At 56.0% G+C, this 27,612-nt stretch overlaps 1 protein-coding gene across 1 annotated transcript; it reads left to right on the forward strand.

The window, feature by feature from the left end:
- On the forward strand, positions 1-27,225 carry FHAD1 (forkhead associated phosphopeptide binding domain 1). The gene is made up of 28 exons (XM_054222475.1): positions 1-96; positions 311-517; positions 3,076-3,346; positions 4,457-4,548; positions 5,709-5,939; positions 7,319-7,442; positions 8,219-8,349; positions 10,096-10,161; positions 10,560-10,664; positions 11,102-11,209; positions 12,459-12,542; positions 12,922-13,074; positions 13,446-13,641; positions 15,786-15,856; positions 16,181-16,318; positions 17,232-17,339; positions 17,560-17,649; positions 17,889-18,114; positions 18,617-18,698; positions 19,111-19,226; positions 20,069-20,228; positions 20,806-20,920; positions 22,423-22,558; positions 23,125-23,252; positions 23,605-23,700; positions 24,463-24,683; positions 25,628-25,793; positions 26,899-27,225. The coding sequence occupies exons 1-28, from the start codon at positions 1-3 to the stop codon at positions 26,980-26,982; spliced, it is 3,801 nt and encodes a 1,266-aa protein (XP_054078450.1). The 3' UTR covers positions 26,983-27,225.
- The last annotated feature ends 387 nt before the right edge of the window (positions 27,226-27,612 follow it).

The following is a 27,612-nucleotide window of genomic DNA, read 5'->3' on the forward strand; positions in this document are numbered from 1 at the left end:
ATGCGAGCCTTTCTAAAGAGTTCGGAGGGGTGTTTTCAGCTGAAACTGCGCACCACGACGATAGGCAGGCACCCAGGGGCCGACATCGTCCTGCAGGTAGGGGGCGAGGAATCTGACCCTTGCAAGATGGGTGGTGGTTTGGGTGCAGGGGGGAGGATGCGCTGGGGTCCTCCCTGCAAAACGTAGGGGCTCCCAATGTGCTTTCACCCAGGTTTGCAGCAAGGAGAAGGAGGGGTTGGCAAATAATGAGCAAAATCTTGAGCTGCTTTCTAGCAGGTTTCCCTGCTCGCCTGTTGATTGCCCGCGCTAGTCCACAGGTGTAGCTGATCATCACGCAGCCCTTGAATTCACCCCCTCGGACAACAGCTTCATCCTTCAGGACTTCAACTCCCTCCATGGCACCTTTGTCAATGGCTGTCAGGTCCAAAACGCGGCCGTGAAAGTGAGTCCGGGGGATATCCTGCGCTTCGGCGCGGGGGGAGCATCCTTCCAGCTGGTGGTGGATGGGACGGCCCGGGTAAGGATGGGTGCTGCTGCCCAGGGAAGGGTGGATGGGGCTCCCCAGGGAAGGGTACCCAGGGAAGGAAGGGGTGCTGCTCCCGAGGGAAGGGTGGATGGAGCTCCCCAGTTAATGGTGAGTGCTGCTCCCCAGCAGTAGTGGGTGCTGCTCTCCAGGGAAGGCTGGAGGGGACTCCCCAGGGAAGTGTGCCCAGGGAAAGATGGACGGAGCTTCCCAGAGAAGGGTGGATGGGGCTCCCCAGTTAAGAGTGGGTGCTGCTCTCCGGGGAAGGGTGGGTGCCACTGCTCAGGGAAGGATGCCCAGGGAAAGGTGGGGTGCTGCTCCCGAGGTAAAGGTGGAGGGGACTCCCCAGGGAAGGGTGCCCAGGGAAGGATGGGTGCTGCTCCCCAGGGAAGGGAGGATGGGGCTCCCCAGTTAACGGTGAGTACTGCTTCGCCGTTTAGAGTGGATGGCGCTCGCCAGTTAAGAGCTGGTGCTACTGCCCAGGGAAGGGTGCCCAGGGAAAGGTGGGGAGCTGCTCGCCAGGTAAGGGTGTGTGGGACTCCCCAGGAGAAGGATGGGGTGCTGCTCCCCAAGGAAGGGTGCCCAGGTAGGGATGGGGTGCTGCTGCCCAGGGAAGGGTGGATGGGGCTCCCCAGTTAAGGGTGGGCGCTGCTGCCCAAGGAAGGCCCCTGGAGCAGGACCAGGCTCCCAGGCTGGTCTGGGAGATCCTCGGGAAAGGATCGGTGGGTGGAATGAAAGGCTTGAGCTCCCTCTGCTGAAGAAAGTCGGGCAGTTCAGTAGGGAAAAGGAAAAGCACGGGTCGGGTTTCCCAACAGGGAGTTGCACATGAGCTAAGGTAGGGCTGAAAAATGTCCTTTTTCTCTATTTGCGTTTTATGTTTCCTCAAAAGCTACCGACTAAGGGAGAAGGTGGGGGTTGGATCAAACCTCGAGGGAAGTAAAAGGCGCTTTGCTTGGCCACGGCATGCGGAGCTGGAGACACCGCGGTGCTCGGCGCAGCACGGCCGGGGCAGCGCCGCTGGCTTTGGGGGGTGGGAGAAACCCAAAGCCATTGTAAACTGGGAAAGGATGTGGTGGAACATCATGGCAGTCTCCCATCTCTGTGAAAAAAAACTGTTCAGGGTTGGTTTTGGAGGTCATTGAGCTTTTGAGTTACTATATAGGTAAGGATTGATAAATTCTGGTATTGTTTGTATTGTTTGGCTCTTGAGGTATTCTAGAAAGTACAGTCCGAGAGAGAATCCTGGAAACGTGTGTGTTGTGTGCCTGGTAGCAGGAGTCGCAGAGCCTGGTCTCCTAGCAGGGCCCGTGTCCAAATAAAACTTTGTTGGAATCAGCCTGTTCATGCACCCAGATACTGGGTTCGGAGCTCTCGGCAAGAATCCTGGTGGAGCAAGCTGACCTGCTGAAGCCAAAGGTGTCCAGAAAGCCTTGGCCGAGAGAAATTAAAAAAAAAAAAAAGCCCAGCTGCACATTGAAGCCGGGCCAGGTGGGGTGCCAGTGCCCCTTAGGTAAATTTGTTGTTGCTGGAACCTTCAGCATTTTAATTTCCAAAAGTATTTGTGTAGGATGCAGGCAGAAAGCCGTGTTGTGCGGTGACACAGAGGAAGCCCGGCGGGTGCCGCTTCGTTGCTCTGGGCTCTGTGATCTTCGTATGGTGGAAGAGCTTTGAAGCCCGACCCTGCTGACCGCAGAGAGTAAATCACCTCTGCCTCGCACCCTGGGAAGTGCTTCTGGTATCTAACCTAGGGAGGTCTCGCTCGTTTTCAGTAGTATCAGAGGAACATGTGGTGAAGAGGAGCACCACCCAGGTAGTGTCTCAGAGCCCAGGACAAGTGCTCGGAAAGGCACGGCCTGATGCTGTGGTGGAATCCAGTCCTCCGCAAGCGCCCAGGGCAGCGTCACGAGCCAAAGCGATGGGGCTCAAATGTGCTCTGGGAGAAGGCGAGGTGCCAGAGAAGCTGGGGACGTGCCCTGGGGTCTCGGGCTCTCTTTCAGGGAGATGGCAGGAGGTCCAAGGCCATGTTGGCAGATGTTTAGTTCAGCCCATGTAACTGAGGGCTACGCCTAAACAAACGTACAAGACCTTAATGGTGGCTTGTCTCTAGCTCTGCTCCTGAGGAGAACAGCAGATAGTGTCCTAATGACATGTCTGGTGGGCCCAGCGTAAGGTCTGATGGATGCGATGGGAAGCTGGGAGTGCAATGAGAGGCTTTGGGACAGCGTGGCACGTGGGGGATACGAGAGGGCAGGAGCGCTTGTGTGTGAGCCAGGGCTTTGTGATGTGGCAAACGAAATGCAGAATGAGGGCGGTCAAATCTCGAGAGAGAGGGAAGAGCTCAAATTGCAGCAAACCCCAAGAATTGCTTTCCATTTCAGCAAAGCATTTGGGCCTCCTGATTAAAATCTGATACTTGGGAATGGAAATGGGAAAGGACTAAAATTCAGCTTCCCCTCAGATCTGTGCCTGGGTTGCGTACGACATTAATCACACACATCAAGGGCTAAGAACCTTCCTAAAATGGTGCTAATAATGTGATTTTTCCACCACAGATGTCCTATTCCCCTGTGAAACGTCTCATGGCATGGACTGGGCAGCTCCAGGTGGTTGCAGAGCCCAAACCCTCGACTCTGGCATCTCCTCCCCACCTCCCCTCCCTGCAGTGGCAGCATCCCCCCAGCTCCCCAGGCCAGTGGGCTACCAGAGCCGCTGGCCACGTACCTCATCCGCCCCCACGGAAGCGACCCCTGAGTGCCTGGGCTGGGAGCGTGGCCACCACCGTCCCTCCAGATGCTTTCAGTAGGAGCTCCGCGGCGAGGACAGGTACTCCCTGGTGCCAGCCCTAGTGGTCCGTAGCCTGGTGTCCTCTCTGAGCATCGTAGCATTGAGTGGAGTGGATCCGAGCAGAGAAGTGATGGGCCTTGGCAGCAACCAGGTGTGGGTCCTTGTCCAGTGGAGCTAACGGGAGACCCTGCGTGGTCCTCGGTGGCGTTTGGGTTACTTAAGAAATGGGCTGTGACATCCGAAGGGGAATGCCATTGCCCTCCTAGCTGAGAGTGACTTTTCCTCTTCCTTTTTCCTTGCGTGTGATTGGGAAGGGTGATGACTAACTTTGTCTGCACCGGTGACTCATGCACCTATTCTTGTCTCCTGGTTGAAGTGATGTCTTTTCCTCCTTCGAAGCACAATTAGTGGCTGCCTTGAGGAACTTTAAACTAGGTCCATAGCTGATATGCTTTTAAAAATACAGTATGCAGTGGCGGTGGAGCAGAGGCAAGGCTTTGGGGGAGTAGTACAGCTGGAGAATGAGACTTTTGCCATGAATGTAGCTTTTTGTGGCCTGATATACAAGCCAGTTGTTTTCCTGGTTTGGGTTTGGGTCGTTTGAACAGTCATAATTAATACAAAGTCAATAGTGAAGTGCCAAAGAATAGCAGAGACAGTACCGTGCAGTCCCAGCAGCACATAAGGATGTGTGGACGGGCAGAACGTGAAATTGCAGTGAAGGTAAAGGGAGGGATGCACACGCTTCAAGTGAGCACATATTCATCTGATTTGGGGCAAACAGGGCCCAAAGGATCCACAAATGCTAACTGTGATGAGCGTAGCTATTCACACGTGGGAAGCCAGCAAAGCACGGCTTCTTCTGTGGGGCCGCCAATGCTGTAAACTCAGAGGAGCCTTTGTCCGCTGCCCTTGAGGCTTCTTTGGTTCCCAGAGGTCTGTTATTGCTCTTGGGTGTGCAGACTGGTGTCTTTTTAGTGCCAAATTATTGGTTTCTCTTCTGGTTTTGAACGGAACTCATAGACTGGAAAGTAGCTGCTGCCTTAGAGTACATTTGAGCCAAGTGAGAGGGATGCTGCGAGAAGCGTTACTGCTGCCGGCAACCAGTTCCCGTCCTGACATTTGGCTGTGGTGTTTGCTTCCTTCCAGTCTTGACCAGCATCTCAGGTGACGGTGTGAGTGGTGCCGGGGGAGCCCCTTCCCCAGGGACTCAAGACGCAGATTTCCTCCCACAGGAGAAGGTGATGCTGGGGAAGGTGTGAGGGACGCCATCCCTGTCCTGCTCCAGGGTTGTGTGTCCAACCGCGTGTCCCAGCAGGGTGCAGGGACTGGCACCAAAGAGGGCTGTTCCCATGGATGGGGACTGCTGGGTGGATGGAGAAAGTGGGCATGGTGGGACATGGGAAGCCAGGGCAAGTATGTTCGAGTGGTCATAGAATCATTGAATGGTTTGGGTTGGAAGGGACCTTAAAGACCATCTCATTCCAAGCCCCTGCCTTGGGCAGGGACACCTCCCACCAGACCAGGTTGCTCCAAGCCCCGTCCAACCTGGCCTTGAACCCCTCCAGGGATGGGGCAGCCACAGCTTCTCTGGGCAACCTGGGCCAGGGGCTCACCACCCTCACAGCGAAGAATTTCTTCCTGATAATCTCATCTAAATCTCCCCTCTTCCAGTTTTAAACCATTCCCCCTCATCCCATGGCTCCCCTCCCTGCTCCAGAGTCCCTCCCCAGCTTTCCTGGAGCCCCTTTAGGGACTGGAAGGGGCTGGAAGGTCTCCCCGGAGCCTTCTCTTCTCCAGGCTGAACCCCCCCAGCTCTCTCAGCCTGTCCTCCCAGCAGAGGGGCTCCAGCCCTTTGATCATCTCCGGGGCCTCCTCTGGCCCCGCTCCAACAGCTCCGTGTCCTTCTGCTGTTGGTGCCCCAGCGCTGGAGGCAGCACTGCAGGGGGGTCTCACAGAGCAGAGCAGAGGGGCAGAATCCCCCCCTCGCCCTGCTGCCCACGCTGCTGGGGATGCAGCCCAGTGGGTGGGGGGTTTCTGAGTTGTGAGTGCACGTTGCCGGCTCATGTCGAGCTTCTCATCCACCAGCACTCCCAAGTCCTTCTCCTCAGGGCTGCTCTACAGCCATTCTCTCCCCAGCCTGGATTTCTGCTTGGGATTGCCCCAACCCACGTGCTGGACCTTGCCCTTGGCCTGGTTGAACTTCATGGGGTTTGCATGGTCCCACCTCTCCAGCCTGTCCAGGTCCCTCTGGATGGCATCCCTTCCCCTCCAGCATGTCAACTGCTCCACACAGCTTGGTGGTGTTGGTCGATGGCCATGGGTTGGTACCCCTTGGAGCAGGCAGCCTGGCGTCTCTGTAGAGGGAGAGTGACATATGGCACCCGTAATCTGCCCGCAGGGTGAGAAGGTCCTGCAACTGGAGAAGGAAATTGGTGGCCTCTCTGGTATAGGGACAGAATCAAAGCAGAAAGATGCGATGATAAGAGACCTGCAGGATGAGATCGCAGCGATGGCAAAGACCCTGGCTCAGGCGGCGGCAAGGAACGAGGTAGAGCTGACCCAGAAGCTGCTGACCTTCGACCGAGAGCTGGGGGCCAAAACGGAGGAGATCAGAGCCTTGAGGGAACAGGTACTGAATGCTTCCGTAGGCACCAAGCAGGGAAAATACCTCTCTGATACAGACGCGTTGTGAGTTTAACAGCCAGTTTTCAGGAGGAGAAGGTCTGGGAACTAAGGGAATTGAAGGAGATGTGGGTTTTCTGGTTGTATTTTGCACATGTGCGTGCTTTCGGTGCAAGTTTCCCTTAAAGAAGCTGGGACTGAATTGTCCCACATATGCGGTAGGATCTGTAATGCTGCAGTGGGGAGAGAGACAGGAGCTTAACCAGCCTTTGGTGGGGCAGAGGCACATGCCACTGCCATGGACGGGACAGCAGGACCCCTGACTGGCCCCTCTTGCCGCAGGAACGGGCTGCGGGATCGCGTTGGCCGGGGCAATGCCTGTCCCGAAGGCAGCGCAGCCCATTGGCGCCCTGGTTAGAGGAGAGAGGGCTTTATAATTGTCGTGTCCAGCGATACGTCAATAGCATGCACCTACCTTTTATGAAAACTCAGAAAAAGTCCTGGAGGGATGGTGATGGAGTCCCCCGGAGTGTCTCCAGCCCGGGGAAAGGGTCAATCCGAGGTGTCATTCTCACGGGTGGGCACCTGGGCATCTTGGCCAGCCCATCCCGGCCGCGTCCTGCCCTCCCATCTAATACCGGATGCGTAGGAAGCGGTGAAATGCTTTGTGCTTGTCCTGACTGTCTGTCATGAAGAGCAGCTTTTGATGAGCGGGTTCCTGCTGGGCAAAAGGCAATATAACTTCGGGGCGCTGTCAGCATCGCTGCTGTCGCTGCGCCGAGAGGAGATGACATGCGGTGCCTCCCTTCCCAGCGGCTTCCCTTCTTCTGACAAAAGCCTCTTCCACCTCTGGCTTCGCTATTCTGTACCCTCCAGTAAATGCTGTGTGTAACCGGCCGTTGGAGCAGCGGGAAGCGTGGTGGTGCTGTCTGCACGGCGCTGATGTGCCGGAGTGGATGGTACAGACTGTTCCCCACTCCCCGTTTCCAGTAGGGACTGTAAGAACTGCCTTTGCAGCAGAAATGTGAACAGGAGTTATTAGCGGCGCCAGATCTGCGTTTGTGAGTAATAACTCCGTGTGCCTTCAGGAGGTGATAAATCTGCCGGTGTTTCTGCCTGCTACCGCGTTAGCGGCGTCACCCAGCCCCAGCCATCTGGCACGGGAGACTTCTTCCTGCCTTTTATATTAGGATTTGAGTGTGAATGGCCAAAATGAAATTAAGGTCATGCTATGCAAAGCAACGAGTGCTGAGTTAGCCAAAGGATGCCAAGGAGTGACCCCATCAGAGCGTGACCTGGAGGTGCTGGATTTCCCTCTCCAAAGGGGTCTGTAATGAAGTTAATAAGTGATCTGGGGAGGAACGCGAGCAAATCTGTGTTTTGCAGGTCAGCAGCCTGCAGAAAGGCTCGAGCCAGGTTTTCTGCCATTCCCTCTACGAGAGAGACCTGGAGATCGGGAGGCTGCGGAAAGAAAGCGAGAAGGTGAAGAGGGAGCACGCGTTGGCTGCAGGTGGTGTATCTGTGGAGCTCTGCGTAGGGGCATGAAGTAGTCTGGGGCTGGCTCATGGTGATGAGTGAGCGTTGGGAAACCTGTCCGGGCAACAAATGGTGTGTAGCGGCAGTTTGTAGAAATTGCCCTACCCCTGTTTCTGCGTCCTGAAGCTCAGTGGGAGTTGCAGGCAGTGTCTGACCTGATGGGAGTGGGACGATGTGGGGGTGGAAGGCAGGGAGTGATGGGATGGAGAACTCTGGGAGGAAAACCAGGCTCGAGCATGGCTTGCAGGGCAGGCTCGACAGCGGTGCTGTGGAATGGGATGCCGTGCACCCCACGGGGAACCTGCCCACCCGAGCAGCTGCTGCAAAGGCCACCTTGGACCACCAGCCTTGTCCAATGGCCTTTTTCCCAGCGGTTATCAGGCAGGAGGAATGTCATGTGTACACAAAATATTGGCTTGCATAACGCGTTCAGGGTAGCCAAACTGTTCTGCTTGGTAGCGTTGCCCGAGATAAAGGAGTAGTATCGGTGCTTGGCGGGGAGGAGGCATCAGGGCTGGGGATCTGACGTAGTAAAGCAGCAGAAATGGATCCATAGGAGCCACTTGTCCTCTGAGTCCCCAAGGGCCTTGTCAGCCATAGTGTCACGCAGCAGTGTCCAGCACGGCACGGCAAAGCTGGATGTGCCTTCCAAGCCCAACGGTTGTCAAAGAGGGAGGATGGCAGCTCAGCGGCTGGAGGCTTTGGCATGGACGAGCTTGGGGATCCTCTCACCGGCGTCGTTTTCCTCAGGTCTGGTGGCCAGCCTGCGAAGGGAGATCATGGGCAAGGAGCAGAAAATGCAGCAACTCAAGCAAGAGGTTGAAAAAGTGAAGAAGGAAAACAGGGAAAAGGACAACCAGCTAGCAGTCGTGTCTGCCAAGGTTATCCCTAATGAGGGGCTCGATAATTTACAGCCTTGTGTATGGATTAATGTGAGAAACTGGGATGAGAAGGGCCATGCTTCTCTCTGTTAAGGAGCGTAGGATCTATTGATGTGGCTGTTTCTCGGGGCAGTTGGAACCCGAGGGTCCTGGCTGCACCCACGGTGAAGGTGCAGAGCCGTGCCATGGGGACGTAGCAGCGATGGGGCTGTGGTGGCATCAAAGTGCCATGCCATGCCCGTGGAACGGTGTCACCTTCCCCGGCTGAGTCCCCCTCCTTGTTCTGCATCCGGGTGCTGTGCGCCCTGGATTGCTGCGAGCACAGTCGCTGTTTGTTCCGACAAAGCGCTGGTGCCGAGATCCTCCCCAGGAGCCATGGAAACCCCGTCTCAGAATCATAGACTAGTTTGGGTTGGAAGGGACCTCTAAAAGTCATCGAGTTCAACCCCCCCCTGCCACGAGCAGGGACATCTTCAACTAGATCAGGTTGCTCAGAGCCCCGTCCAACTTGACCTGGAATGTTTCCAGAGATGGGGCACCAACAACCTGTTCCAGTGTTCCACCACCCTTGTAAAGAATTTCTTCCTTATATCTATAGATATAGATATATATGTAGCTATATCTATAGATATATAAAGAATTTCTTCCTGATATCTTCCCTCTTTTAGTTTAAAGCCATTACCCCCCATCCTACCGCAACAGGCCCTGCCAAAATGTTGTCCCCATCTTTCTTCTAAGCCTCTATAAGTGTCCACGTGGCCCCCCGCAGCCCAGCCTGGATTTCCCCCCGAAGAAAGCGGGCTGGGCAGGAGGTTGTTCCTCTGCGTTGGCAGCTCCCTCTTCATTGGGAAGAGCTGCAGCAGCTGCAGAACCGGCACCGAGCAGGCGCTGGGGTTTGGCTGGCTGACTGGGCACTCTTCCAGGGGATTTCAGGGATTCACTGGGAATTTTAAGTAATGGAGAAAGATGCGTGAGGGCCCCTGGGGTGCAGGCAGAGGTCACCCCACCTGCCAGCCCCTACCTGGCTGAGCATCCTCCCCGAGCAGCTCTCTGGGGAGAGGAATGATGGGGATCAGCCCTGGAACCGGTGGAGATGTATGAGTGCCGGAGCCGGCACCTGGCATCCCAGGGACGCATCCTGCTGGGTGCCTGGTGGCGCTTGGTGGCCACAGCGCTCACGTGGAGGCTGAGGGCATGTCCCAGAGCATCCCTCTGTGGTTTTCCCTGCTCTGTGGATGCGGGGAGGCCCGGAAGGAGGCACGTGGGAGAGGCACCTGGGCAGATCAGGGCAGGCAGCAGGGGCTCGGGCTCTGAAGCCCTGGCGCCCCAAAATGCAGAGCTGAAAGGCGCAGCTTGATGCAGTGAGGATTTGCCTAGAAATGTCTGTGACCATCCTGGTCAGGTTACGGTGGATGGTTTTAAGAGGCGTTTGTTTCCCGTAGTTCTTTCCCTTCATCCCTGTTATACTGTTCCTGAGCCAGAGGAGTTTCCCTCTGTCGGGTGCTCCCTGCAGATATTTCTCCGTCTCTCATCCAGGCGATGCTTTAAAATGGGCATTTTCAGGTGTGGAGACTCTTCTGCTCTCAGTGCCTTGATGGCCCCATCATGGACACTCTGCCACCCGTAAGGGATCTGAGCGCTTAGCTGGGCTGCGGCACTGAAGTACGTGTTGACATTTGCTGCAGAAATGGTGGTATCTGCCTGCCCTGATGACTTTTTTTTTTCCTTGGTCGCCGTTCATTCTAGTGCTCTAGAATTAAAGAGGAAACGAAGCACCAACGTGGAGAGCGAGAAGTAATTGCGTGCCGAAATGTGAGTCTCAAGTCATTTGGGGTGATGGAGCAGACGGGAGAGCAGCGACTGCAGGAATGCAGCAATCCAGGGAATAATTCACTGGGCATTTTAAGGGAGTTGGTTTGAACCTAGCTCCTGGAATAGGAGGCACAAAAGGTGCATAGCGAACCGGAGAAATGTAAATTCCTCTAAAAATTCTAAGGCCACATTGCAACGCAGGAGGATGCTGTCAGAAATAAGATTGAAAGTCCACTTGAAAGCCGATCTAACCGCAGTAAATATTGGTTAGAAGGAAATTCCAGGGGTAATGAAACAGGGTGAATGGGGAAAAGATATAGCTTGTGGGTTAAAGCTCTCCAGAGAGGTGATGCCCAGCTCCTCTGGTGAGACCCTGCGCTGTCCCGGGGCTCTTGCAGCGCATCGGGGAGCTGGAGCGTGACCTGGAGGGGCTGCGGGGGGAGGTCCAGAGGTATTGTGCCGAGCAGGAGAGCAGCCGAAACCAGCTGGCCCAGAAAGCCAAGGTGAGCGGCCGGCCGTGGGGAGGGTGGAGGGCGGCAGGTACGGGCACAGCGGGTACCTCGGCTGCCTGGCAGGGGTGGCAGCGGCGTGGGATGAGGGGCAGCGAGCCCCAGGCATGCCGGCTGTACGGACAATAGGGACAAAATGTGCTGAGCTCTGCCACAGAGCCCAGGGGAAGAAAAGACTTGCCCTAGGGAGCAGTGTGGTAGGAAGTCAAGGATGGATGGTGGCCCATGGACCAAACCCAGCCAAAGAGCAGCATTAAGTATCTGATGCTGCAAAACCCACCCCTTGCAAAAAGATTTCCCCCTGCCTCCTGCGACTCCCGAGCCATAATTGGAGTGGTCTGATGTGAATAGTGGATGGCCGGGGTGGAAGCTCTTTATAGCGTGATTTTTTCGGGTCTGGCTCTGATGTGCAAACGCTCTCGTCGTCGCAGGCTGAGGAGGAGCTGCAGGAAGCCTGCGCCAGGCAAGCGCTGCAGCTGCAGGAGATGGGGCGCAGGGAGCGCCTGCTGCGAGCCGACGCGGGGAGGGCCAGGGAGCAGGTAGGGAGGAGGCAGGGGTGGGTGGGAGCATCCTGGAATGGGTAGGGTGGGAAGGGACCTTGTAGATCATCCACTTCCACCCTGCAGTCTGGGCTGGAGGCAGCCAAAGGATGGGTTTTCCCACGGGGAAGGACATGGCGCTTGAGTAGAGGAAAGGGAATGCAGAATCCAGAGCACCAAACCTTGGCACGGGGCTGAACTTGATGTCAGATGCAGGATATGAGGCTTTTCTGCAGGATTTGTGTAGCATCGTAGAAGATGGTGCAAGTTTAACAGGATACAGAAATGCGCTGTACTCTCTATAGTCCTAGTTGTGGTGTGCGGGACCCATGGAAACCCTCCTCCATGCCTAGGTAATGCCGCTTCAGGCAGAGACAGCCCTTTGCAGGATAAAGCCGCGCTTCATACAAGAAGGTCGTGCCTCCCCATTAAACTGCAACGCAGAGTTTTGCTCGTGTGAATTTGTTAGGAACCCCCACAGCAGGAAAAGCTGTGAGTTGTTTCATTACACGTTTGGAAAATTACCCCGTGTCTTTTGTGTGCAGAGCGGTGCCAAAGGGCAACCTGAAGCTTTTAAGGGCAGATGGGGGCTTTTGGGTCTGCTCAGGGGCAGCCGCGTGTGGAAGCCCCAGAAGAGCCAGCATCAGGTGCGATAGAGAAGCATAAGGCAATAACCTCGTTGGGAATGGTTGTCCTCTTCTCTGGCAGAGAGGCCAGGGGTGGCATCCCCAGCTGTCTCCAGCCTGCCCCGGCTGTTTCACAGGAAGAAACAGGAGATGGCCATGGGAAATCCCCACTGGAGCAACTGCCTGGCATGGGTGGTCTGTCCTTTGCAGTGGGTCCCAGCCCTCTGTCATCGTAATCCTCCCGCAGCGGTAGAAGGGCAGCGGATGTTCAGGAGTTGGGTTGCCCTTGGTGGCGGGGAGCCAACAGCCTCCCCTGTGCGCGGTGCTGGTGATCACCCCGGGCAGCTTGTAGGCAACGTAAGGGATGGGATACACCACAGGGCCTCACCGTTGGTGGGGTGCGAGCCATGGGGGTCCAAGGAGTGGTTTTGGGGAACCCTTGTGAAGGTGCATGGTGAAGAAGTTGCCTGTGCTGAGGAGACGGCAGGAGCACGCACGGGGCCTCGGTGGTGGGGACAGCAGGCACCGAGATGCCCTTTGCATTGATGTGTGAGGGTCGGGTAGAGCAAAGTCAATATCAGTTCTCAGTGATTTGTGTTTTTCTCTGTCGATCTCTGCTGTAGCTGGAGTCCTTCAAATCCCAAGTGCTGCAAGCCTGTTCTCCAGCAGCAGCAGGAGTTGCGGGGATGGTGGTGACGGAGCAGCAGGTGAGTTTGGATACCAGCGTGCGGAGATGCTCGGTGCTTCCGAAGCCCAACTTGGCTCGAGTCGGCCACTGCAGAATGGTCACAGTGCTTGCATCAGCGGCAGGAGTGCTGGTAGCATCCAAGCTTCTCCAGATCCTAAATCATGATGCAGCTCTCCCAGGCTAATGGCGCTGCTCTGGGATGTGAAGGAGACATGATCCTTTTAGTCCCCCAAAGCTTGGATGGAGTCAGTGGCCTCCTGAAGCCCAGGAGCCCAATGTGGCTTCCAGTTTGCAGCGAGTCTCAATCATTGCTCACTGAGACAATCCATGGTCCCTCGGCAGAAAAAGGGTGTGATTATAATGCCTGATTCTCCTCTTCCTTCACATGCTTTTGCCAGGTGATAGAGAAGGTCAGGCAGATCTCTGAAGAAAGCCAACAAAGTCATGAGAGAGAAAAGTGTCTACAGGAGGAACTAAGCTCCTGGCTCTCGAAGGAGAAGGAGGTGTCTGAAAATGTTGAGGTGTTCAAGAAATCCCTGCATGAGCTCCAGGTCAGTCCTTTAAATACTGAAGACGAACTGGGAGCCAGGAGATAAGTGGCACAGGGGCATTTTTTAGCTGGAGGTCAGAGAAAAGACACGCTCATGCATCTGCGCTAGCCAGTGCGCGGATCTCCAGATGTGCAAGAGGAGTAGCCCCAAAAAGTGTTGGTTGGAAAGAAATGGAAGGTGTTGCAGAAGTGTGTCCTCCCTTGGGCCTGCCAGGAGCCGTTCCCACCAAAGGTATCAACCTGCGGAGTGTCGTACCAAAGTGTTCACCTGGTTGTACCCAGGACGTTCTCAGAGAGGCTGTGTTGTGTACCAAGTCCCAGAAGCCTGCTGACCATGGAGGGTAGCTTATTCAATGGTTGTGTTTTCTCCAGGGGTGCCTGAGGAGCTCCTGCAGCAGCGACAGCCTGCGAGGGCAGCTGGGGAGGCTGGAGGCGGTGAGCCTGGACCCCTCCATCGCGGCCATCGGGGCGGCGGTGGTGGAAGTGGCACATGTCCCCCTGTCCTGGCTGGAGGGCACGGAGCGGCTCCTGGCCAGCATGGGGGTGGACCCGCACGCCTCCGGCAAAGGTCCGTGTCCCGCTGGGTGTCCGGGGGAACTCACCTGCTCCAGGTGGGATGTCCTAGCTAACCAGCCATAGAGCAGGAAGCCCAGCATGACTCACCCCTTGGGGATGACAGGTCCCCGCATTGGGGCAAATCTCGGTCAGTTTGGGCAACTAAGGAACCTTTTGGGGGGAAAGCACAGCAGGGAGCAATGCTCCAGTTTTGGGCTCCTCCCCACAAAAAAGACATTGAGGTGCTGGAGCACGTCCGGAGAAGGGCAACAGAGCTGGTGAGGGATCGGGAGCACAAGTCTGGTGAGGAGCGGCTGAGGGAGCTGGGGGTGTTCAGCCTGGAGAAAAGGAGGCTGAGGGGAGACCTTCTCACTCCCTACAACTACCTGAAAGGAGGGTGTAGCCGGGGGGGTCAGTCTCTTCTCCCAGGGAACAGGCGATGGGACAAGAGGAAACGGCCTCAAGTTGCACCAGGGGAGGTTTAGACTGGATATTAGGAAAAAATTTTACACTGAAAGTGTTATTAAGCATTGGAACAGGCTGCCCGGGGAAATGGTTGAGGCACCATCCCTGGAGGTATTTAAAAGCTGGGTAGACGTGATGCTTAGAGGTATGGTTTAGTGATGGTTTTGTCAGAGTTAGGTTGATGGTTGGACTCGATGATCTGAAAGGTCCCTTCCAACCTCAGCAATTCTATGATTCTATGATTCCCCAGACCAAATGCAGCCGGTGAAGTGCGAGAGGTTGTTGCTGTGGGACTCATGTCTGGCAGTGATTCTAGGATGAAGTTAGGTGTTCTAAGGGGATGTGAGGAGCCCCCTCTTTCACAGCCTGGGTCCCTCCCTGCCTCCCAGGTGTAGCAAGCTGAGATGGCAGTCAAGGAGCTGGTGCCTTTGCTGGTTGTCTTTGTCCCGTGTCACTTGTGGATTGAGGCTTTCCTCCGGGGCTGGTGTGCTCAGGCAGCGTGTGTCTTCTTATTCCCTGCCTCTGCGACACCAGTGCCACGCATAGGACTCTGCGGGGTTTGTCCATGGGAAGCGATGTCTGCGTGTGCTGGACCTGATCTACTGTCATCGCAGTGATTCAAAGTGGGTTTTTTCCTCAGTGACATATAGGAAATTTTTCTTGTCCAGGATTGTGGCCGTGGCACTGGCTGAGATCCACCAGCCCCCTGTCCCGAGGTTGTAAATTCCGTTGTCTTTCCTTTCCTGCACAACCCCTTGGGAGCGGCAGAGCAGTCGCTGAGCGGAGTTTGCCGAAAGCAAGTTTAGGCGGAGGGTGCGCGGAAAGCAGAGCGTAGGTCTGTGTCAAAGCATCGTGTGTCGTGGGGTGTCGCTGCAGAGGAGGAATTGCGGTGACAGCGGCGTGGGAAGGGGGAGCATCGCTCTCCCGGCAGCATCGAGCATCGCGCAGGGGTGCAGGACGTGCCGCGGCGAGGGCGCAGGAGGAGCTGCGAGGCCGCCGCAGTTAGCAGGGTGGTAATTATAGCACCGTGCAGCAACGAGCCGTCCTCGGCTCTTGCAGAAGTGTCGGGCTTAGAGGAGACGGGGTGACGCAGCAAAGCGGGTGACAGTGTGTGACAAGGAAAACACATCTGCTGGTGGGAGCAGGCAGCTGGGCTGTGTGCGCAGGCAAGCCATGTCTCAGCAGCAGCAGCGAGCTCCCAGGGCTGGGAATGTGCCGTGGTTGCAGTAAGTGCAGAGGGAAAACCCTCGGCTGGGTCCTAGGAGCCTTTCCAAGGGGATTGCAGAGCCCGAATCCTGTGGCCGGGAGGCTAGTGAGGGTGTCCAGGCTAGTGAGGGTCTGTGGGTGGAAGGTGGAACTGTTGCCCATGGGTCTCTCCTTCCCCGATAGCCAACACCAGCACATCCATCCCAGCCTGGGAGGGAAACCCACAATGAGTGTGTTTTCTGGGTACCCCAGCTAGCGCGGGGGGTGGCTGCATGGGGAAGGAGCGCTGGTCCCTTCTCCCTGTTGCCTGTGGAGGAACAAGGACCCCCACCATCAGGCGAGGGGGGTGAGGGCCAGGGCTGAACGCCAGCAGTGGCCGAAGGGAGCGTTGCAAGGAGGCAGGCGGCGTCCCCAGGCCCCAAGGATGCCGCAGGGGGGATACGGACGTGAGCACCCCGTACAGCAGGACGCCGGTGGCTTTTGCAGGGCCGTTGGCTGCTCTGGGGAGACTGGTGGAAGACAGTCAGGAAACCGCACAGAGGAATCGGATGCTACAGGTACAGAAATGCGTGTGTACGTAAACCGAGTTGACAGAGGGACCTTTCTGTGGGTAAACACCATGGTAGTCCAAAGCGAGCGAGTGTGGGACTGGAATTGGGAATGTTCAGTAGCAGGGGTGCCTGGGGCTGCAGTAATTCGGAGGAATGGAGAAGACGGAGCCCACTCTCAGCGTGTTGGTGAACGTATCCCTAATGCAGCAAGGCTGGAGGGTATATCTGGTTTTTGATGTGTGTGTTAGTGAGTGTACCCGGGATGTTTATGTCATGCCCTGTTGCTGATGCAGTCCCTTTATCTCCCCGGTACCTGCTGTCTCCCCGCAGGCCCAATTAGAGAGGGACCGGGAGGCGCAGGCAGCTCTGCTGCAGGAGCACGTGAAGGAGCTGGAAGCGAAACATGAGCACGACCTGCAGATAAAAATACAGCAAATTACGTTGGAAAAGGACAAGGAGAACCAAGAGGTATGGCGGCATGGTTGTTTTTTAGGAAAAGGACTGTTAAGCAGGAAAAACAGGTGCCTGTATTAGTGGTGCCTAGCGAGAGGAAGAAGTCTGTAGCCCCGAAATGCCTAGGTGCATGGTCCCAAGAGCCTGGGTATCGGCTCTCCTCCTGTGTTGATGTGGGGGATTGTAACTCCCCAAAGTATCCGCGATGGAACCGGGAAGCATCCGGGTAATGGCAGGACGCACTGCTGCCGGTCGATCCCGGGGAGAAAGCTGTAAGCAAGGAGCATCACTGGGATACAGGAGCTTAGGAAGATGCTGCAGCGTTTGTAGTAAACCAAATGCAGGCGCAGGTAGGCTTCCTCACGAGCCTTTTGCTCCTTCCTTTCCCTATGCTGAACCCCTTCTAGGGGTGTTTTGGCTGGAAAAGTATATCCCCTGTGGAGCAGGGGGGGTGGCTGCCTGGTGGGTTCTCGCTGGGTCACCCCTGGTCCCGGGGAAGTCCAGGTCATGGAGCTGATGGTGCTCATGTAGGACGTACTGTCAGGCAAGGTGTGAGTTGGTGCTCTGCTGTGCCTGTGTGGCCGTACGTGGTGTGATGGGGGCAGCATCTCGTGGTAAGGCAGTTCCTAGCGTGCCTGTGTATATGGAGCTTTGGGAATGGTTGTTTCCCAGCCTTGGGTTTTCTAAGGAGGCAGGTGAGGAGCAGCAAAGCGGCTCCTCCTTGGTCTCTCTGCTGTACCTTTCCCCAGGTGCTCTCATCCCCTCTCTCATCGAGTCACCTCGTGTCCTGCCCAGCTTTTCTCCTGTAAAGTGCCGCTGCTCCAGAGCAGTGACGCCCCTCATTGCTTTCCTCATTGGACTCGAGGTCTTTCGCCAAATTATGTTATTTATTTTGCACTGAAATGTACCGAAATCCATCATTTCTCAGATTCTGGAGATCGCTGTCGCCCAGGAGAAGGATAAGTGCAAGCAATCCGTGGAGGAAGAACAGAAGAAGATCCGAGACCTGGAGAGCCACCTGAGATGCCTGACTGAGGTCAGTGGCACACACCGGGGAGGTAAAGCAGAACTGCTTATGCCCGGATTAGATAAATCTGAAAGGTCCCTGTAGCGAGGTGGCCCATTTGGTCATGGGCCACCAGTGGACTGTGGTGGGTTTTTTCCCCCCCAGCACACCTAGATGCATATTTGCAGAGGGAAAGATGGAATTTTGCAAGCTTGTTAACTTCTCGATTACTGCGAATGTCCTTGTGTAGGTAATTGAAAGGAAGTCAAAGGAGCAGGAGGTCTCAGAGTGCAAACTGAGAGAAGCCATGTACAACCTGGAGGAAGCCACGGCACGAGAGGTAGCTCCAACAACCCTTGTGTGCATGCGGGGGACATGGTGTAGATGTGGTTTGGGTGAAGAAGGATTCCCTGGTCCCTGCCGATGAGGGGGCAGAGGCACTGCAGCCTCCCCCCTCCCTGAAACACTTCCCTTCCCTCAGTCCTCCTGCCTGCCAGCCAGGAGAGATGATGCTGGTCATGATCCCAAAGGAAAACACGTGCGAAGCTTCCAACGGAGATCACACATCTTGTTTCCTAGATGACGTTAGAGCAGCGGGTTCTCACGCAAGAGGAGCAGCTCAAGACCATTCACGAGGAGAAGGAGTTTCAGAGGCAGAAACTGCAGGAAGAAATAGAGGAATACAAAGAGCAAAGCAAGCAGCATTCTCTGACAATCGTGGCTTTAGAGGACAGGTTGCTGGAGGCCAAGCAGCAGCAGAAGACACTGGAGGAGGAAAAGGCAGCGCTTGTGGAAAAAATGAAAGGTAGTGAAGGGTTGCACTGGATGAGTCTGTACTGGGAACCCTCTTGGTTAATGTGAAATTAATAGAGAGATGGAATAGGGCGCTTGCTGCTATGGAAAGCATTGTGTAAGGTGTTGGTTTGAGGTTAGCCTGAACGCAGGAAGAGCCCTGGGAGCCCTTGAAGAAGCCATTTCGCAGGAAGCTGCGGGATATTGTACAGTGGCTTTGGGGACCATGGCCATAGGCAGGGCTGTCCCACTGGAGAAGGGGTCTTTGCTCTCTAAAGCGATGAGACTGGAGCCCTTTGGTCTGCACTCAGGCATAAGTGATCCCGAGCATGGAAGGATGTAAAGGACTGTCTAAACAGTGGTGGAACTGGAGCCTAAGAGACACAGGTTTCCAAAAATAGGTGGTCTGCAGTCTTCAAAGCCGCCGTGAAGGAAAGAATATATGTAGCAGAAGCAAGAATGCTACACGTATGCTTTATAAAGAAGCAATTGGCCTTTTTTATTGTGTCCTGTAGGATTTCAGGGCGATGCCCGCAGGGTGACATCGGGAGCCACGCTGGAGGTTTCTCCTGCCGCAGCATCGCACTGCTGTCTGAGGTGAGGAGCACGTGCTGATGGTGGTCTTGGTCAGAGGGGCTTGGAGCAGAGCAGATATCACTAGGAGAGGTTAGGGAAGAGCCAGGGGCTGACCGCAGCTTGTACCAAGAGCCTTTTTGTCTGTGATGGTGAAGAGAGTCCTTTTGCTAGGCTGGGATGGCCCTAAGTGCTTAGAGGGTGAAAGTGATGGTGAAGAGCACGTGAGCGATCTGCTGTCCCATCCAGGGGGGCTCCAGGTGAGAGGAAGCGAGCTGGCCGGTCCCGGGGCCACAGCCGTCAACCTAGGGCACTGAAAGGCAGTGAAAAAAGTAATGTGTATGTATTAATCATGAGATGCAGCTCGGGAAGGTGTACGCAGGCTCTGTGAAATGTCTTACAAATGAACCGTGAGATTTGCCATGATCTTTGTCAGGAAATTCAGGGAGGAGCTGGCAGCGGCGCAGAGCGCGCTCCAGTCCAAGGAGGCCGTCATCGCCAGACTAACCAAAGAGCTGGGGGAAACCAGAGCCAGGATGTCGGACATGAGAGGTGGGTGAAGCGGACTGCCTGGATTCCATCTTCCCATCCCTCTTCCCAGCAGGAATCACGGGTGGTAGGTACTAGTGGGCACAACGCAGATCATGGGAAATAGGTGTCACCATCCTGAAATAAACGCTATTGCCTTGCTCGGGGTAAAGTAGGCGGTCCGTTCCCTTTGGGTAGGGGAGTTCCTCCTTGTCCTTGGCTAAGTGACGGTGAGCGAGGGTAACCAGATGGAGATCGGGGGGACAAAACTGAGGCCATCTTTATCAGAGTCCTGCTGGGGGGCTCCTGGGAGGCGAAGGTTTCCTAAGGCAGTAAGACAGGGAGAGCCTTGCCCAGGATTCCTCAGTGGGCATGGTCGTGCTTCGGGGAGGCTTTTGGTGGAGAACCCAGCAGAATGAGCAGAAAGGAGCCCGAGCCTGAAAACTAAGGGGATGTGCGTGGCTTGCTCTCAGCGCCTGTACTGGTGCAACGTGAACGTGGGGACAGAGCCTACGAGGAACAGTACGAAGGAAAAAGCCTGCAAGTCAGGAGATGCTGGTGTCCCTGTGCTTCTCTAATTTGAAGGAAATTTGCCTTTGCAAGTGATTGCTGTGCCGTATGCCCACACACAGAGACTGGCCTTGCACTGTGCCGTAGCACAGCAATGTCTGTTGGCAGAGCCGGGACCCGAGGGCTGCTGTCGAGGGCAGGGCAAGGGTCTGCGGGGACAAGCGCCATTATTGCTGACAGCCCCCATGAGGGTGTGCTGGGAAAAGGGGACGCATCCGTGAATGCTGTTCCACAGAGGACTGCAGGTGATGGGTGATGAGACAGGCAGAAACCCAGGCAGCTCTCTGGGTGCCTAGGGGAGCTGAGCGAGGAGCAGAAGGTGGAACTGGAGCAGAACCTGAGCCGGGTGAAACGCCAAGAGCGGGAACTGAACCTGCTCAGGGAGAAGCTATCCCAGATGTCCAGCCTGGTGGAGAAGAAGGATCGAGCCCTGGAAGCAGCAGCTGAAGAGTTAAGGTACACGCTGCCATGACCTGATGCTTTACAGAAGCTGCTCTGTAGCTTCCCGGCAGCTGAGGGCTGCAAACTGAAAGAGGGGAGATTTAGGTTGGATAATAGGAAGAAATTCTTTGCTGTGAGGGTGGTGAGCCCCTGGCCCAGGTTGCCCAGAGAAGCTGTGGCTGCCCCATCCCTGGAGGGGTTCAAGGCCAGGTTGGATGGGGCTTGGAGCAACCTGGGCTGGTGGGAGGTGTCCCTGCCCAGGGCAGGGAGGGTGGATGATCTTTAATGTCCCTTCAACCCAAACCATTCTATGATGGCATTGAGGTGTCTCCCCAAGAGCAAAAGGCATGTGTGAGAGCAGCAGAACTGTGCTCAGCGAGGTTCTCTTGATGGAAGTACTATGTGGAGTGCTGTAGGGGTTTAGTGGGGCTCATGCCAGTGGACGTGTAACTAAGTCACTTGTAAAGAAGTGAATGTTCCCACCCACGCCATGCTAGTCATCAGCAGGTGCCCAGGGTGCTGCTCTCCACAAGCTGTTTGGGCAACATTCATCCGTCACGGTGTCCCACAAGGGTCTTGTTTCTTGGCACAGGCAAGCCCAAGCCCGCCGAGCACTGGAGGATGCCTCCCGAGAAACGCTGAAGGATGCCGATCCCAAGAAGGATGCTCCTGGGATGCCGGTGCCGGCAGCTGAAGCCTCCAAGAGGGTAAGTCCTTGGGGAGGGTGCCAAGGTCTGGCTTTGTGGAGAGCATCGATCACGCACATGGTGCTTCTCGGCATCATGGTGAGATGCAGCAATGCCCAGCCGAGCCTGGCGGCTGCCCCAAGCTGGTGGAGGGCAGGAGTGCTGACAGCATTGCTGTTGACTAATGAGCTGATGTTTGTACAGCACTTGGGAAGCGTGAAGCGTTGTGTGTGCTAATGGCTGCGATAATTGCCAATTAGAGGGGATAGCGGATTATGGAAAGAACTGCAAGCATTTCATCCTTTTGCCAACCTTGCTGGCTCTATTGGCCCCACAAAAGCAGTTACAGGGTTGAAAGTGCAGGAGTAGGGGTAGCTTGTTGCACAGGACAGGAATGAAGGTTCTTTTTTTCTCTCCTGTGCCGAGTTCCTTTTTGATTTTCCCTGGCGCTAGGAAAGGGAAGAACTCAAAAAAGGTGGCTGCGGCAGCAGATGGTGGGACTGTAGGAACCGTACACCCTGTGCCACAGCAGTGGCAGACAGCGTGCCAGCGAGAGAGGCTGGATGTGTGGGGGCCAGGCGGTGACTCACAGCCAGATGACGAGCGGGAGGGATCGCCCGTCCTTGTCGCGATGGGGAGGGGGAAGCACAGAGCCCAGCCGAAGCCACGCTTGGGGAGCAAACAACCCTGCGCCGAGCTGTGCCGCGGGGCGACGGCGGACGGTCCAAATAGCTGCGTGCAGGGTGCGATGATGGGCCTCCCCCGTCCCAGATTTTTTTGGATATTCGTCAGAATGCAGCAAGCTGGATGGGGCTGGAAGAGGGAAACGCGCCTGTCTGCGTGCAGGGGTGTAGCTTAAAAGAGAATAATGCATGAGATCGTGTATAAATGCAGGCTGCAAAGTGTACCGGTATTTGTGCGTAGAAAATGGCCTCAAGTTGCGTCAAGGGAGGTTTAGATTGGGATATTAGGAAAATCCTCACTGAAAGGGTTGTCCAGGATTAGGACAGGCTGCCCAGGGAGGGGGTGGAATCTCCATCCCTGGAGGTATTTAAAAGGCAGTAGATGTGGTGCTGAGGGACATGTTTCAGGGGTGGTTTTGGCAGTGTTGGGTTGATGGTTGGACTCGATGATCTTAAAGGTCCGTTCCAACAGAGACGATTCCATGATTCTAGGATTCTGTGAAAGCAGTAAATGCTGTGCGTTAGCACAAAGTGCAAGAGCAAAATGCTGACACGGCCATTCAGAGCCATACACTATCCCTCTCCCAGCTCTCTTGGAGGGGTGGTGTCCTCACCGGAGCGTGGTTGGTGCAGCAGAGCATGAAACGGGTCTCCAATGCTGCTTTCGTACCCCTCAAATCCACGGAGAGGGTGTAGGGTGAGGCGCTTATGGGCTTTGGTCTTGGCACATGCCAAGTGACCAGCGACTTCCAGCAAGGCTGTATTTGAGCCAGGTTCCAGCTGAGCTCATGGTGAACCAGGTGCAGACTGGGTGAGAATTGGTCGATCTTCTTCTTCCAGGAGCTGGCAATGGACTTGGCCGACCTTGGTGCGAAATGCCGAGGCCTCAGGCACGAGGAGACGATCCGGCGCCAAAAAGAAGGCTTGGCCGAGCTCCGGGAGAGAGTAAAGATGCTGGAGAAGAGGCAGTCCTTGGGTGAGCGTGGCTGCCACTAGAAAAGGAAGATGTGTCCATTTGCCTTTGGCAGAGCCAGGGGTCTGTGCTGGTGGTCAACAGAGGTAGCCAGCGAAGGGTTTGGCACAGCCCGGCTCTGTGCACGATTGCTCCCATGCTCTCCTCAATGCAAGAGAGAGCATCCAGTACCTAAAGGGACCGAGCCTTGGGTGGGGTTGTCTTACAAAGCCTTGCAAGTACCCTGAGAATCTTCTGCTTGCCCCATCTCATTCTCTTTTGGTTCCTTTCCATTGTGTATATCCCTGTATTGAGGGCTATTGGAAAAATAGTGCCATCTCTGTGAGAAGCTCCGAGTAGGAGTTTGTGGTGCAACCTCTGAGTTCCCATTGGAAAAACAGGTTTGTGTCCTACTTATATAGAGAAAGCAATATGTCTACAGATTTTAATCCGTAGCCTGTGTATCTCTCCATGCGTGGTCTCTGTATGGGGAAAAAGAAACCTGGTGAGCCTCAAAGTGTTTGTGGGATGAAGCCACAGCACATCATACAGAGTGTGGAACTACACGGTGGGTGTTTGTTTGCCTCCAGCTGTCATGAAGAAGGGTTCGGAGCCGCTGGTGGTCCTGATGAAAGACTTGCCAGAGGAAATAATCCAGGAAACAGGTCTTGAGAAGGAACCAGCACCTATGTCAGGAACAAAACTGAAGGCCAGGAAGGTAAGAAGTCACAAGTTCATGGTGCTGGTGACTCCATTGGAAAAGTATTCCCTGGAATGGGGAGAGCTGGGCTTTCGGATATACTTAATGAGAAGCCAGGGGGAGATCAGGCAGTGTATAAGGTGCAGCCCAGCAGAAGGCATTGCTCGCAGAGGGGGTCGCAGCTCCTGTCGGGAGCAGCAGGTTGCCCGGTAATGTGGTCACAGGGATGTCACAGGCTGTCCTGGCCGGGATGTCATGGGCGGCAGCGCTGCCAGGGTGGTTTTCCCGTGCGGTGGAAGGGAGGCTCCAGGCAGCTCAAGCCGAAGCCGTGTGATCTGTGGGTTCCATTGGTCTTTCCCTGTCTGTGCAGGATCCTGGACACATTCCTAACTGGGGCTCACACGGGGCCGCTGACGGGGCAGCGAGCTCGGAGGTGGATGATGTGACAGACCTCGGCGAGAAGATGGTACGTCAGCGATGGACCTGGTGAAATGGTTCCCAGTGCTCCTAGAGGGTAGAGTGTTTTCAAACGCATTGCAGAAGTAAGTGATTGGCATCAGGGCCCCGCAGGAATGCGGACGAGAAGGAACTGCGTTTTGCAGCACCCAGGGTGTGCCGGGCATCTGCTGGGACATCTTGGGAGCCTAGGAGATGCAACGGTGCAGCCTTCTCCCCTCCCCACCTCAGGTCCTTGGGGACATTCCCTTGGGCAGTGAGGGCTGACCCCCAAGGAGAGGTGGGGTTGGAGAGGACAGAGACCTTCACCAGCCGGCTCAATGATGGGAGGGAGGCGTCGGAGCGGTGGAGGTGGCTGCTGGAGGAGGCATTTGTTGGTAGCGCAGAGGGCGGGTTGTGAAAGTGGTTCTCTTCCTTCTGACAAGGGCAGAAAAATGTCCAGCGGGGAAAATGGGTTATCTTGGAAAAGGGAAAATCCAACCCCCATGAGTCCTGTGTCTGGGAATCGGACGCAAGCTGTGAAAGGGCATGGGATGTTCTCTGGTGCAGGGATGAACCCCAGCCGGCCGTATCTGTGGGAGCGCTCGGAGACGCTCACCCAGGGAAAGCACACGTGGAAATTAAACAAAGGGGAAGGCACGCAGCAGTTTCCTTGTGACATTTTTGTCTCCTCAGTAGAGCAGAATGAAAGCAGATGGCTGAGCGGTGTGATGTTATGTGGCGGAGGAATTGGCAGGCCTAGTAAATAATGCATTTCCTCTTCTTCCTACAGTACCTTGATGTAATTGGTGCTCTGGGAAGCCTGATGAAGGTGAAGGAGCTGTCAGGAATGCAGTCTCTGAAGCACCTTCCTCTGGAGGAGAGGGAGAAAGCGGGACTGCGGAGACGGAAGGGCCTGCAGCTGCTGTACGATCAGGTCAGGAACCTCAAGAGTCGCCTGGAGAGAAAAGAAGAACTGGTGAAAGATTACGAGGCCAGCGTGGAGCAGCTCAGGTACCGAAAGGCAAAGGTGGCTGTGAGTGGCCACCGGTCCGAGTGAGACCGAGTCCTGGGACACAAAGTGATGGGGAGCTGGGGACAAGGAGCGGTGCAGCCCCTTGCTGGGTTGTGCGTCTGCCGGGGACCGGGCATGTTGTGCCCACGGTCTAAACATTAAATGTTAGGAGAAGCAGAGACCCTTGCAGGGCCCTACGCGGTTAAGCAGTGACAGAAGCAAGGAGACCTTGGCAGAGTCCCTTGTGCGGGGTGGCCGGTCCCCGGGGTGGGGGGACAGGGTCAGCAGGAGCGAGGTAGGCATGGGAGCCGATGGGGAGGGATGGCCGGACCGAAGGGGATGCTCCCGCTCCAGGAGCTGCCCTTGCACACGGTGATGTGTGAGGGGGCAGGGAGGAACCCGGGGTTGTGCAAGCCCCGCTGCTGCTCGCTGCACAAATGCAGAAGTCTTTTTGCCCGCAGCACCGGAAAAAGCGATGTAGAAAGATATTTCGGGGCCGGTACTAATATGCCACTGAAAGCAAAGTAGGCAGGAGGTTTGATAGCAATCTGCAAGCCAGCAGTGCCGACACGGCCACCCAGAGTCCCTCGCCGGGCCCGTACGCTGAACAGAAGGGGTCACAGCCAGCACCGAGGCGGGGTTGGGTGAAGGAAGCCTCGAAGAGGGGACATCTTGGTCTCAGCGAAGGCAGGAAGAGAGGGGTTTTGCCACGGTGTAAGGCATCAGAGTAGGAAAACCACTTCTTTAAACATGTGCAGGACCTTGCAAGGGGTTAGCCACTCTGGTGTCCTTTAATGTCACCCCATGGTGTGGGTGCCCCTAGGAGGGACACAAGCGTGATACGGTGTTGCTCAGAAGCCATCTCTCCCAGGCAGAGCCCAGCTGGGGGTCGGGTGGTCGACGTGGTGACAGTCGTCCCCCCCCGCCATTCTGTTTCACACAGGCTGAACCAAGCATCCCTGCAAAGGTGCCAGGAGGAGATGTCCAAGCTGGAAGATGAAGCCTACAGGGAGGCAGAAGAGAAGGCTCTGCTGAAGGAAGCTCTGGAGAGGACGCAGCTGCAGCTGAGCCAGGAGAAGAGGCTGCTGCGAGCAGCCAAACTGCACAAGGTGAGGACACAGGAGCAGGCGAGCAGGGCCCGTGAGGACACCTGGAGCCCCAGGAGCCAATGGTCCTCGTGCCCCAGTGTTCAAAGGCAGGTCCCAGTGGTCAGTAGGCACCTCCGAGGGCAGCGAGGCGCTACAGGATGCATCTGCCCTGATGATGGAGGCACAGGGGATGCAGGGCACAGCCTGGACGCTCGGCTGTTGGGAAGGTGCCCAAGGCAAGTCCTGCAAGTGGAAGGAAGGTGACTCCTGGTGTGACCCAGAGCCTTTCAGAGGACAAGGCAGAGGAGCCTCCAGGCGGTGCCCATTCTCCAGAAGGCAGAGTTGGGAAGGCATGACATGCTCCAGTCACTTGGTTGCACACAGTGGTGAGGGGGGACATGCAAGTGAGGTGTCTGCTGCCGCAGGAGCATCTCCCCTCGCTGGTGCAGACACGTGGGTTTGCTCTCTCTGAGATGGTCGCTCAGGTGGGGTTGGGTAAATGAGGAGCTGGGGTTGTAGTGAGAGACCTCTGGGGCTGAAAGTCGAAAGGGCGTTGGTGACTTTGGGGACGCATCTCTTGCGTGGGGCACCTCCATGGTGTGCCTGCCACAGCTGGAAAGGTGAAGCAGCCCGGCACGAAGGCTCAGCAGAAGTGGCGAGCACCGTGTAAGGCCCTGACCTAGCTTTTGTGAGCAGTTAGGAACAGGTGGTGGCTCTGTCGCAGTCTTCTGGCTGTGGAATACCAACGGGTGGCTGTGCCCTTCTGCAGCAGCAGTGGGGCAGACACCAGGCAAAGAGTTGGGAGCTCCCTGCGAGACCCAACTCCTGCAGTTTGTGCAGCAGCCAGCTCCATCCGTCAGGGACCCTGGATGCTGTGGTCTGTCTGTCCATCCCGAAAAGCTGGGTGGCCTGGGGCCCTGCTGCTCAGCCAGGCTTGGCCGCATGGCAGCATCCCCGCTGCCGGAGGTGGAGGGCAATGCGTTGCATGGGCAGCCGTATCGGTGGGTTTGGGCCATGTAGGTGGTGGAGAATGGAAGGTCAGGCATGTCCTGCAGGCGGCATGAAGGCCATGCCAAGCTCTCATGGGTGAACATGGTGTTTAGGTGTTTGTGTCTCTGTTCTGCAGCCTGGAGCCAAGAAGCCTTTCTGCTCGGGAAAGCTGAAGGCCAAGGAGCGCACAGCAGAAGCCCTCAAGATGGGAAGCCCGTAGGGGAGCTACCACAGAGGCCTTGGGTTGGCAAAGGTCCGTGGTAGGAACGGCTCGGCGCACTGTGGACACTAATATTGGTCGTGGTACGAGGTGTGGGTGCGTTTTGAGGAGCCCCTGTTGGTATCCCGGAGCTCCTGGGCACACTGGGGTGACTGCACGGTGTGGAGGACATTATTTTCCTGCAGTACATGTCCTGGGCTGCGTGGTGGGACTCATGGCGATAGAAAAGGTGGTGTGGATACACCTGAGTGTATACATGTATATTTATCTATATGTGTGTGAATACAACCCAGTGTATACAGCATATGTGGGGTCTGTCGTGTCCCGGCTGAAGTAGCCTCAAGATATGAAGCCTGTATGAAGTAAATTGTCCCTTGCACTTGGGACTCCGGTGTCCTCCAGTCCCCGTGGTGTCACGGGGCAGATGGAGCATAAGGCGTGATGCAGAATGGAAGTGTGGCACTCCAGGAATGCCGGAGCGCAGCGCTGGTGGAAGCCACGACAAGCTGCCACGCAGTAACGGGAAGGGAAGAAGAGGAGCCACGTTGGCCACGCGGGTTCATTACAGCAGCGTGAGAACGAGCCCGGGGAGGCCAGAGTGAAGCCCTGGTCGGGTGGGATGGGGCAGTG

The sequence above is a fragment of the Rissa tridactyla genome, chromosome 16, assembly GCF_028500815.1.
Source record: "Rissa tridactyla isolate bRisTri1 chromosome 16, bRisTri1.patW.cur.20221130, whole genome shotgun sequence".
Classification (NCBI taxonomy): domain Eukaryota; kingdom Metazoa; phylum Chordata; class Aves; order Charadriiformes; family Laridae; genus Rissa; species Rissa tridactyla.